Below are 12,856 nucleotides of genomic sequence, written 5' to 3'. Positions count from 1 at the left end.
CTGCTTCAGATCCTGTCCCAGCTTCGCTAATTAGAAGCCAATCGATCTAAGCCTCAGCACCGGCTGATGCTCTTTAGAGCAGTCTGTTTAGTCCTGGAGAAGACAGACTTTGGAGGAGGCTGTCCGCTGCACAGACAGGGACGGGGTGATGAGGGCCACAGGGCTGGGATGCTCACAGTCTCCAGTCTCTGTGTGGACATTAGTGTAACTCTGGGATGGCCTCCTCGGGGTTTGGAGCTGTAGATTTTATACATGGATGTTTGGGAAACAGGGATCCTGTTGGTCTGTGGGTCTCTAGAGCAAGCTGGGGGGTGATCCAGCCTGCTCGGGTCCCATGGGCCCCCAAGCCTGTGATTCTACTTAGAATCATAGGCTCAGAGATGAAGGTCTTGGAGGGTCATTAGAGGTCATTAAGTCCATCCCCCTCACTTTACAAATGAGGATTTTGTTTTTCAGTCATTTTTTTTTTCAGTTGTGCCTCACTCTCCTTGATCCCATTTGAGGTTTTCTGGGCAGAGACACTAGAGCATGTCACCATTTCCTTTTCTAGCTCATTGGACAGATGGGGAAACTGAGGCAAACAGGGTGAAGTGACTTGCCCAGGGTCACACAGCTAGTAAGTGTCAAGTGTCTGAGGCCGGATTTGAACTCAGGTCTTCCTGAATCCAAGGCCAGTGTTTCATCCACTACTGCACCACCTAGCTGCCCAATGTATGGGTATACTAAAACTGTAACAAGCACAGCTAGGTGGCGCCATAGTGCACAGAGCAATGGACCAGGAGTCAGGAAGACTCATCTTCCTGAGTTCAAATCTGTCCTCAGACACTTACTAACTTCGTGACCCTGGGCAAGCCACCTACCCCCGTTTGCTTCAGTTTCCTCATCTATAAAATGAGCTGGGGAAGCAAACCACTCCAATATCTCTGCCAAGAAGGCCTCAAATGGGATCACAAAGAGTTGGACACAACTGAAAAATACCTAAACAATAAAACTAGTATCTCCCCTTACCTGCCCTTGGTAAAAAGCTAATATTCAGTTGCCTTGCATTGAGGCATAAGTAACTGATAGCAATGTGATCCTTTTCCAGTGATTTTAAAAGGATGTAAAGATTTATCCCAGCCTGACAACCATGTTGTACTCAGATGTGAAAGTAGGACTTGCCCATGGCTATCCTGATGCCCCATTATGGCATGAAAAATAACTCTGTGCTCTCAAGGTCACCATCCACTAGGCATTTATAAAGCACCTACTATGTGCCAGGCACTATTCTAAATGCTGGGGATATAAAAAATAAAAGAGGCAAAAGACAGTCCCTGCATTTGACGAGCTCACAATCTAATGGGAGAGACAACAAAAAGATATTCACCAACAACTGATGCTGGATAAATAGGAAATAATGGAGGGAAGGCACTAGAATTAATAGGGGTTGGGGAAGGCTTCCTAGAGAAGGTGGGGTTTTATCTGGAACTTGAAGGAAGCCAGCGGACTGATTGGAGAGGACTCTGTCTAGACTAGACTGACTAGAGGCAGGGAGATGAGTTAGGAAGTTTAGAGCAGAGGAGGCTGGACTAAGGTCACAGGCTCAAAGATCTAGAACTGGAAAGGCCCCAGGAACTAAAATAGCTCAGACCCTCCCACCACTACCACCACCATTTTTTTGGATGCAGAGACTGAAGCCCAGAGAGGTTGCCTTGTCCAAGGTCACACAGGTAGTAAGTATCATGGGTGGAATTTGAACTCACATTCTTGGACTCCAGAGGTGATGTTGCTTCTAAGTCATGGATGTGTGAAAGGAAAGAATGAGATGAAAACAACAGATATTATGGAGCTAGAATTGACCAAGCTGGATGGAGGGCAGTGTCTCTGAAATTATGACCCTGGGACCCCAAAAGGTAGTGAGGCCCATGACAGAGAATGGGGAGTCAGGAAAAGGGGAATGGGGTGGGGTAGGTGAGATGGTGGGTTCCATTTTGGACATGTTGAATAATCTTTCCTCCTACTGCCATTTCTAACTCCATTGGTCTCTCAGTGGCAGCACCCTTCATTCACCAAAGTCTCTGATGATATTTTGACCCTCCCACTTTTCCTGCCCTCCCACACCCAATCACTCATCAGTTCCCAGCCATTGGCCATTTAGCCTTTGTAACATCTCTCTAAACCATCCCCTCCCCTCTGCTCCCGTCACCTACCTTGACTGTTGCCATAGCCTCCTAGCAGGTCCCCCCATCCTCATTCTCTCCATCCTTTCTCCTGCCACCAGACTCATCTCCCTTCTTCATGTTTCTACTCAAAAGTCATTAGTAGCTTGCCTTTCCAAGGTCAGTTGCCTCTTTTTTTCTGGGCATTCAAGGCCCTCCATAATCTGAAACTATTGGATCTTTCCAGCAAAGAAATTGATACACCTCCAACGTTGCCATTGTGATATTCAGCAGGTGACTTAACTACCCCGGGGCCTCAGTTGCCTCATCTCTAAAATGAGAAGGCCAGACTAGATTGGCCTCTTCCAGCTCCCGATCTAAGATCCTAGCTATATGACCTTGGACTTATAACTTCTTGCTTAAATGCATTCATGTGGGCAGCTAGGTGGTGCAGTGGATAGAGTCAGGAAGACTCATCTCCCTGAGTTCAAATCTGACCTCAGACCCTCACTAGCTGTGTGACTCTGAACAAGTCTCTTCACCCTATTGGCCTCAGTTCACTCATCTGTAAAATAAGTCAGAGAAAGAAATGGCAAATCATTCCAGTGTCTTTGCCAAGGAGGTCACAAGGAATCAGACACAACTGAAAATGACTCAACAACAACAACATGTTGCCCCCCTGACTCAATTGTAAGTTCCTTGAGGGCAGGGCTTGTTTCACTCTGGTCTTTGTATCCCCTTGTACAATTGCACATGCTTAATAAGGGCTTATTGATTGGTTGGCTAAATGATCGATAGCCTTCAGACAGACAATACCCAAAGCTCCCACTGTGAATTAGTCTTTCCCTTTAAACATCTGGGTCACAGAGATGCTCATTTAATTAATGTTCAAAATGATCCTTGATTATCAGCTGAAAAATAACTTGATTCACCATTTCAATAAACACCTGGGTACAGCAGGCATCCAGGTCTCATTTCTTGCTTTTCATTTGGCGAATTTAAATCTGATCAAATTTGGCTTGATAGTGGGAAGAGCTCTGCTATTCTCCCCATTGAAATGGTTCCCTCTTTTGCCTTTCATAATTGTTCTGAGGGGGCAGCTAGGTGGTGCAGTGGATAAATCACTGGCCCTGGATTCAGAAGGACCTGAGTTCAAATCCAGCCTCAGCCACTTGACACTTACTAGCTCTATGACCCTGGGCAAGTTACTTAACCTTCATTGCCCTGAAAAAAACAAAACACAACAACAACAACAACAACAACAAAAACCACACCATAATTGTTCTGGGCTGAAATTAATTTAGACTTGAAGCATCTAAAATCTGGATCTTTCTTGAGAGCAATTAATCAGTTTTATATCTTTAATCTCTAAGAGCAAAGTTCCCTAAAAGGCACAGGACCCACCATTTCTCCCTCTCAGGAATTACTGGTAGCTACTGTCCTGGCTCAGACTTGGCCAGGAGATGACCCATGGTCTGCATTTACCTCTCTGTTTCAGCAGAGATGCCTCCTTGTTCCCTTCATAGATAAGAAGATGGCCCAGCTAGGTCTATGATGGTGAGAGATTGAGAAGTGAGTGAAAAGAAGAGGAAAGGAAGTTGAAACAGTATTTCTTTGAGTTTGGTTGGGAAGCAGAGGGGAGGTAGAAGAGGTCTGGGTCACCCAGATGAATGAAAGACTGGCCCCACCAGTTCTGGGTAACTCCCACCAGCCACCATGATTTAACCTGAGGACCATGTTGGATAGAGTCACCAGAAGATAACTGGAAGCCAAGGACATGCAAATGGCTAATTCATTCATTCATTCAACAAACACTCGTTAACATTAATAGCTAGCATTTATGCAGCACTCTAGTTTAACAACATTAAAGGAGACATATTGACATCTACTTTTCCACTATTCTCTAAGGACCATGGGACTTCTTCATCTGATCACACTTCAATCCTTCCATATTTATTGTCTCATTTATTAAAATGGGAGCTCCTTGAGAACAATGGAGTGTTTTTTTTTCTATCTGTGTGCCCAGCACTTAGCATATAGTAAATGCTTAATAAATGATTCATTCTTTCCTCCTCACACAACCCAGTAGGACAGGTGTTATTATTGTCCCCCTTTAAGAAATGAGGAGACTTGAGTTAAATGACTTATTCCAGGGTCACAGAGCTAGGAAGTGTCTGAGGCTGGACTTGAACTCAGGTTTTCCTGAATCAAAGTCCAGTCATCTGCTAAGCCATGGAGCAGCTAAAACACCACATGGAGAGCCTTGTATTAGACACTGGGGGAGATAAAAAGGGCAGCAAGGACACACTCTCCACCTTCACATAGCTCACAGTCTTGCAAGGGAACAAGACACCAAAACAGGGACTGGTAATGTGTGCTTTTTATTGAAGGGCTAGAACACTGATTTCATCATTGCAGGGAATTCTTAAAGAGAAAATGCTAAGGGGGAAATTCAGCAGTGAATTGTTTGGACAGTTCCTCATTTTAGAGACTTGGATGCAGCACTGACAAGCTAAGGGACCTATCCCTTGGCCAGTTCCAAACCTGGATTATTCTTACAGTCTGCCTTCTCTACTCTTACTTATCTTCTGCTAAATGGTGCTGAAGGAAGTCAAACCACCATCTTGCCTGAGTCCACTTCAAATGGTGTAGAGGAATAGAGCCCTGGGCAGGGAGTCAGGAAAACATGAGTTCAAATCCAGCCTCCAATACTTACTAGCTGTGTGACCCTGAGCAAATCACTTCCCCCCTAACTGCCTCAGTTTCCTCATCTGTAAAATGGAGATAATAATAGGCACTTAACTCTTGGTATTGACATGAGAATCAAATGAGAGAGAGAGAGAGAGAGAGAGAGAGAGAGAGAGAGAGAGAGAGAGAGGAGAACATGTATAAAGTGCTTTGCAACCCTTAATGTGTTATATAAATGCTGATTTATTGTTATTGTTGCCATTTATCTTGACTGCCCCCCTACTTTGTGGGGAGGCAATTCTGTTTACTCCTCCATAATTTACTCAGCATCTAGGTGGCTCAGTGGATAGAGCCCTGGAATCAGGAAGACCTGAAATCAAATCTGGCCTCAGACACTTACTAACTGTGTGACGCTGGACAAGTCACTGTTTGCCTCAGTTTCCTCATATGTCAAATGAGCTGGAGAAGGAAATGGCAAACCACTCTAGTTTCTCTGCCGAGAAAACCCCAAATGGTGTCACGAAGAGTCAGACATAGCTGAAACTACTTAACAGCAACAGTCTCTAAGGCATAACCCATTGTGAACAGTCCAAACTTTTTCTCTAAGCCTCCCACAAAACTCCTACCCCTTTCCTTTTAATCCAGTGTTTCAATCTCGCCATCCCCACCTTATACTTTACCAAAACATGCTATTCACCTTGAGCTCTTTCTCCCTTAGCTTCCCTATCAAACTAACATGATATGATCCCTTATTCCATCTCCTTTTGCTCCAGTCTGTTGTCAAGGTAACCATTTGTGCATCCTATCCTGTCTTCTCTAGTAGATTGCTCCTATAATCATCTCTCTCTCACACCCTCATCTTCTCCTTATCTACCATCCCCACTGCTACACACATTCCTATACTCATTCCTGAGTCACTCTCATCCTCAGAAAGGTCTTCACTTGACCATGCCGTACAGTCAAGGTACTGGTCTTTGTCTTTCCTCCAACAACCCATCTCTTTGAAAAAGCCATTGAAACATGTTGCCTCATTCCTCATTTATTCCTCATCCCCTTGCCATATGGCTTCCAACCTTCTCACCAAAGTTCCTGGCATTGGCAGATGCTTGAATATCAGAAACATATATGTTTTTTTGTTTTTGTTTGTTTTTGGTAAGGCAATGGGGGTTAAGTGACTTGCCCAGAGTCACACAGCTAGTAAGTGTCAAGTGTTTGAGGCCAGATTTGAACTCAGGTCCTCCTGAATCCAGGGCCAGTGTTCTAGCCATTGCGCCACCTAGCCGCCCCCATATATGGTTTTATTAATGGAATGACATCTAGGAAGATGCATTACCACCTATTGGCCAGCGTACCCTCAGGAAACTTCCCATCTAACTTGTGGCTGAAGCCTTCTGGGTGTGTTGATTCCCCATCAGAACGTGAGCTCTGGGAGAACGGGGATGATATTCCATCCAGACTCTCTCTCCAGGGTTACTAGCCATCTTAATCCTTTCATTGCTAAACCCAACTGCCTCTTCTCCATCTCCATTCTTGTGGACCACACCCTTCCTGCTGTCTCCTTGTTCTCAGTCTCTTCTGTTGGATCATGTTTCTTGTTGTGGATTTCATCTGACTAAGGAGATTCCTCAGATCTGAGGATTTGAATTCAGGTCTTCCTGGCTCTAGGCTCATTGCTCAGAACAGGGAAAAAATGTGGTCCTATTGGAAAAAAGTGTATGTGGGGGTGGGGCAGTTGTGGGATGGTTTTTCTGTTTAACCAAACATGTTGGATACTCCAGATAGATCAGGGCTGGGGTTCTGGAGGTGGGTGCTGGATATGTCCAGTCTCACGTTTAGGGCAGGATGGCTATCCCTTGGGCTTCTTAGCTTTGCCATCCAGTGGCATTCAGCTCAACCAGCGTCATTTCCCCAGCTCGCCCGCTACACCAGGGAAGGCTTCCTGCACCTGGGCGCTCTGGGGACCACGACCCTCCTGCCAGACACCCGATGCCTTGTGGACAACTCCAAGAGCCGTTTTCCCCAACTCCTGGACTGTGACAAGGTCAAGAGCAGCCTACACAAACGCTGGAATTTCATACAGGTTAGATGCTCTCCCTTACCCCTTTCTCAGTACTAATTATATCCAGGTGACAGGATCTGGAACACTGGACTGGGATATAGGAAGACCTGAGTTTGAATTCTGCCTTAGACAGTCACTAGCTTTGTGGCCCAGGGCAAGTCACTTAACCTCTTGTAAAATGGAGATAATAACATCATGCCCACTCACGAGGTTCTTGTGGGGATCAAATAGGATAAAACACAGATGGTCTCAAAAGCTTTTAAAGCATAAAAATGCTCTAAGACTTTTGGGACATCCTGCAAATAAAGTATCTTTCAAACCTGAAAGCCCTATATAAATGTTCTTATTGCGATGAATATTAATGTAATTATTATCATCATTATTTCTTTCTGAATCGTGTGGAAAAAAAATATAGTCCAAAGAGGTAATGACTTTGCCAAGGTCACATAGCCATGTGATTACTGACTGGCCAATCAGAGCCCAGGCTCAAATCTAGTTCTCCTGGCTCCTAACCCAGGCCTTTTTTTTCCTTCTCTGCACCATGATGAGTCACCATCCTAAGAGAATCATTTTCAACATATTAGCATTCCACTCAGCTCTTAGTCTGGGTCCAGTTCTGGATACCACATTAAAAAAAAAAATCTAGAAATTCTTTGTCGGAAGGAATTGGCGATCTGGGGTGGGGGGTGGGGCGGGGAGACAGGAAAATCTTGGTGAGGCAAAAATAAAAACCATCAATAAAAAATCTTTTTTTTTTTTAAATCCTGATGCTGGTAAGGAAGGAGTATATAGATAACTCTGCTCTGTGCTCAGGAAAAGAGCCCCTAAGAAGCCAGCATGATGGAAATACAGGGGTCTTGACTCTGGCATTGATTCTTTGTGCAAATTATGTGGTGAGATCGACCATTCGCTCTCCATGCCATTGATAAGCCCATGTCTCTCCTTTCTACCCCCTTTCCCTTTTTTGTCCCCGCTTCTCCCCTTCTCTCTCTCTCTCTCCCTCTGTCTCTCCATTTCTCTTTCCCCTCCCCTGATTCTTCTTTTCTCTCTTTGTCTTTCTCTTTCCCTTTCTTTATCTCTCTCTGTCTCTCTCCGTCTCTATCTCTCTCCTTCTCTGTTTCTGTCCATTTCTCTCTCTCCCCCTTCTCTCTGACTCTCTCTGTCTCTGCCTCTATCTCTGTCCCTGTCTGTGTCTTTCTCTGCAGAATGGAGCGATCATGAATAAGGGGACAGGCCGCTGCCTTGAAGTCGAGAGCCGACCCAGCATCGACCTTATCCTCCGTAGCTGCACAGGACAAAGATGGACGATTAAAAACTTCATAAAATAGATCAGGGGAAGCTGGGGAGCCCTGCCCTACAGAACATGCCTTGGCTCCCCCATGCTGTCTTTCAAAGAGCATGTATCTCTTCCAGAGCCTGGGAGAGAAATCAAGGGCCAGGCAGGGGCTTTGGTGACCTTCTGGGGTCTTCTGTGGGGCCCCTTCATCTCTCCTGGGTGGGGAAGCTGGTGGGGTATCCAATCGTCTGCTCCCTTCCTGCCTCCTTCTCATCAAACAATGAAGCTTCTTTTGGAAGGAACCCACCTGGACCAGACAATCCCTGGATGGGCTTGCTTAGAATCTCTCACTGGGGCATCTCAGCCTTGATCTAGGAAAGCATCCTTCCTCTCAGCTCTAAAAAACCTGCTGCTGTGTCTGCGGCCAGGGATGCTGACCATTCAAAGAAAAGAAACTCTCCACCACCTTCTTTCTCCTTCTCTCTCAGCACACACACACACACACACACACACACACACACACACACAGGAAAAGAATCCCAATCTGAAGAGACAAAGAACGTTCTTCCCTTTGGACCAGTGCTTCTCTCACGTCTCTTTCTAGTATTTCACTATAGGAGCTAGATTCCACTTCTGTCTGTGAATGTGCTAGGCAGCTTTGGCATCTGCTCCTCAGCCTTTCTGGAAGAAAGGTGCTAAATTCCTCCCAAATCTGTTGCCCCTCATGCCTACCCTAGGGAAGCCAGCAGGGCCTTCAGTCCACTTTGGTCCTGAAACATGCCCTTGTCCCAGAATGCTCCTTCTCTACAGAGCCCTTCCACATGGTCTCTGTCTCTGCTGCTGGGCCCAGCTTACGATGGGTGTTTCCAGAGAGGCCGGAAGGAAACTGGGTGTTCTGGGAGCTTAATGGGTAAATGCTTGCCGTGTGGGTTCTGCCAAGCTGGGCCTCCCTTTGTTTCTTGGGACTTTTTAGCCCCTCCTTCATGGAAGTAAAGAAGCCAGCTGGTGGCAGATGAGAAAGGGTGCCTCTTGTCTTACTTGGGCTGGAGAAGGGAAAATCAGCTCCTGATGGCCCCTATTGCTGGGTCTCGGTTACCTACAGTCGATCAAATCGTAATGTTCCATGTGTTGAGGACTGCTGAGCAGGAACTTGGATGAGTATTTCCATATGTGCTGGAAGAGGAGGAGGAGGAGAAGGAAGAAAAGGCAGCCCCATTCCCCCTACTTGAGAGAGGAGTCCTCACTCATCGTAGCCTGCTCCGCTATCTGGACCTGGAGACCTGTTTCCCTTGTGCCCTCAGGACCTCAGGATCTGGTGCTCAGACTTAAGGCCAGAACCCTGGGGCCGGGGCCCACCCAGCAGTCCCCTGGGGAGGTCGGGCACTATGGGGCTGTGTATACTAAAGCTGTTTTATGCCTGTGTCTATACTTCCATCCCAAGCTCTGCAGAGGATGGAGAAGGCAGCGATTTCCTGTCTTAGGAGTAATAATTTTTCTGATGCCCTCTGGTTAGGGTACACTTATAAATTAAAGTTAATATATATGTGTGTGCGTGTGTGTGTGTGTGTGTGTACACGTGAGTGTGCGTGTGCGTGTGCGTGTGTATATGCACGTGTGTGTATGTCTGTGTATGCACATGTGTGTGCGCATGAGTGTGCATGTGCGTGTGTATATGCATGTGTGTATGAGTGTGTATGCCTGTGTATGCACATGTGTGTGTGTGCGCGTGAGTGTGCATGTGCGTGTGTATATGCACGTGTGTGTATGAGTGTGTATGCCTGTGTATGCACATGTGTGTGTGCGCGTGAGTGTGCATGTGCGTGTGTATATGCATGTGTGTGTATGAGTGTGTATGCCTGTGTATGCACATGTGTGTGTGTGTGCGCGTGCGATCGTGTTTAGGAAATGTAGGTCTAAGTGCCGCTGGGTTTGCTGCTTCACCTTTTCACCTGGCTTGGGACAAGGACGCCTGAGGCAGGGGTTGGGTGGCTGAGGCTCCCCCCCCAAGGCCAAGTTCTACCAGACAGAAACACAAGTCCCCTCAATGGCAACTGATGACTTGGAGAAAGCCTCTGACAGCCTCAGGCTTGGCAGGATCCCTTCCTATACAGTCCCCATCTCTCCATTCTCTTTGCTCTGTTTTCCCCTTCCCAGGAATTGCATCCCTGTAGGAGACCTGGATTGCCGAGTGAGGCGTTCAGGGTAGAGTTGGACTCTTTCTTATTAGCTGTTGCATCATCCCTTGTGAAATAAACATGTTTTAGCAGTTACCAAAACCAAGCGTGACTGGAGTTTGTCTTGGGTATCCCCTCCTGCTTCTTGGGGGGTGGGGGGTGGGAGGGGAAGACGTACCCATCAATTCAATTCCATTCACTGCCCCAGGGATGATGCCTATGATCTGGACAAAGGGCTAATGAGGAAAAGAAGGGGAAAGATTTAGTAAAAGCTAAGAAGGACAAGCGACGTGCCATGAAAAAAAAGGATGCAGCGGGGAAAAAATCCTTGGCTTGGAGTTAGAGGACCCAGGTCCAAATTCTGTCTCTGACACTTATGTGGCCTTGGGAGGAAATGGGGCTGGGTGGTCCAATGGAGAGAGCACCAGGCCTGGAGTCGGGAAGACCTCAATTCAAATCCAGCCTCAGATATAAAGTAGCTGTTTGACTTTGAGCAAATCATTTAACCTCTGCCTCAGTTTCTCCAACTACAAAATGGGGATCATAATACCACCTGTGAGGATCAAATGAAATATTTGTAAAGCACCTGGCACAGCGTCTGGCACAGAGTAGGCACTTAATCAATGCTTCTCCCCTTCCCTTCTCTTCTTCGGGAAAAGTAGGGGCCTGGGTGTCTAACCTGGGGAGTACCATATTACTGTATCACTCCTCTCACTAATGAATGGTGAGTCTACTCATGGGACGGACGCATCTTCCTAATCTTGTAGAATAGACAGCAAAGCAGGAATGGGAAAAATACAGAGAACTCAAGCAAAGACACGGAGGACCAGGATCCCATAACTGCCCGATCCCTACAACACCGTGCTGCACCGCCCCCCCCCCCCAGAGGATCCAGCTTCCTCATACATGCTGTGTCCCCAGCAGACGTGCCGCCCACACTACATCAGGCCCCAGTCCTGTAATACTACCCCATGAAGACGGAATATTCCAATTCATCTGCTCTCCACTATTTCCCCTATGATTAGTATTATTTAATTATCAACTACGTAGGACTGAACTATCCCCAAGCCCCACCTCCTCTTCCCTCATCACCATCCTCCTCAGCCGTACCCATCCCGGCCCTTCCATCGTGCCCTCTGGCCTTCCCATTCCATCATGAATAAATGTCCCTTCATTCTGGATCTCTTCATTTTTTTCCCTCTACCGGTCGTCCCAGAGACCTGGATTCCCCCAGATGCTGCTGCGCCCCTGGTCCTTCTCTTTAGCACCAGCTAACTCCCTCATACCTCCCAACAAAAAAGAGAGTTGGAATCCTCTTTGCTCACCACCCCCACTTCCAGATTCCCTATGCCTCCATCGCATGATTTAAAGTTCAGTCTATTAATATTTCTTTCACCCTACATGGATCAAACTCCTTGAAAGGAGGGATCCCTCCCCTCTTTTGTATCGCCAGCGTCTATCACAGTGCCGGCCATAGAATCAGTGCTTGATAAATGATTGTTGATTGTGATTCCTTGTAGTCTATCTACTTCAGGTGCTTCCAATACTTTGCTGACACCAGAGACTTCAGCAGGCATGATGATGCTCCTTCCAACACCCTAACCTCCTCATGATCTACTCCTCCATTCTACCTCAGTCAGGATTAGTCACTAATCAGAACCTTCTTGGGCTATTGCTTTCCTTGCTTACCAACCTCAACTCTAAAGTTGTCAAATCTAGCTCCACATTATAGTCTACTCCCAAATTCCTTGCCTTCCTCCTCCATGCTGTCACTGTGCCTCGCTCCCCAAACCCCAATCCTGGAATGTATCCACCCCACCACCCACCTCCTCCACATATTGCTGAAGGAAAGTGGAAGAAATCAAGGGACTGATCTTATTATTTAACCTCAACTGTCCTTTTCCAGTTGAAGGGTGCCCTATTACTCCCCACAGAAACTACCTATCACCTTAAGCCTCCCACACAGTCTCCTCTCTGCTAAAGACCTCATTTCCTAGTTTACTGAGATAAATCAGACCATTTATCTAAAGCTCTTTCTTCGGTCTTTCTCTTCATCTCAAAACCCCTGCATATCATCTGCTAATCTAGCCTTTTTTCCTCCTGGTAGCCTTTCTTACCAAGACTAATCCATCCACTTGTGCCCTTGATCCCATCTCCTGCAGTATCCTCAGAAGACTATCTCCTGGAATAGTCCCACCCCTCTCTAAACTTCAATCTCTCCCCTTCTTTGGATTCCTTCCCTTGTTGGCTTTTAAAAAGGCCCAAGGCTCTTCCATCCTTAAAAGTAATCTATATATATCCACCTCCTCCCAAGCTATTATCCTCTATCTCCTCCCTTTCTTAGTCAAACTCCTAGAAAAAAAAAATTTGTCTACACTCATTGCCTCTACTTCCTATTGCCTCAAGCACTCCTCACCCCATGCAATTTGGCTTCCAACTGAAACAGTTCTCTCCAAAGTTACCCAAGATATCAATCTCTTAATTGCCAAATATTATGGTCTTCTGCATTCATCCTTCTCAA

The 12,856-nt window shown here is 46.4% G+C and overlaps 1 protein-coding gene across 1 annotated transcript in view; it reads left to right on the top strand.

Moving 5' to 3' along the window:
• GALNT17 (polypeptide N-acetylgalactosaminyltransferase 17) overlaps window positions 1-9,752 on the top strand; it is a 444,417-nt gene extending 434,665 nt beyond the window's left edge. The window contains exons 10-11 of the mRNA XM_044005254.1: window positions 6,739-6,906; window positions 8,091-9,752. Of these exons, the coding sequence (XP_043861189.1) occupies window positions 6,739-6,906; window positions 8,091-8,213 (291 nt within the window). The 3' untranslated portion in view covers window positions 8,214-9,752. The remainder of the gene's footprint in view (window positions 1-6,738; window positions 6,907-8,090) is intronic.
• Window positions 9,753-12,856: the final 3,104 nt, after the last annotated feature.

The sequence above is a fragment of the Dromiciops gliroides genome, chromosome 4 (genome assembly GCF_019393635.1).
Source record: "Dromiciops gliroides isolate mDroGli1 chromosome 4, mDroGli1.pri, whole genome shotgun sequence".
Lineage (NCBI taxonomy): Eukaryota > Metazoa > Chordata > Mammalia > Microbiotheria > Microbiotheriidae > Dromiciops > Dromiciops gliroides.
The sequence above is the reverse complement of the archived record's forward strand: the minus strand, read 5'-3'. Positions and strand labels throughout refer to the sequence as shown.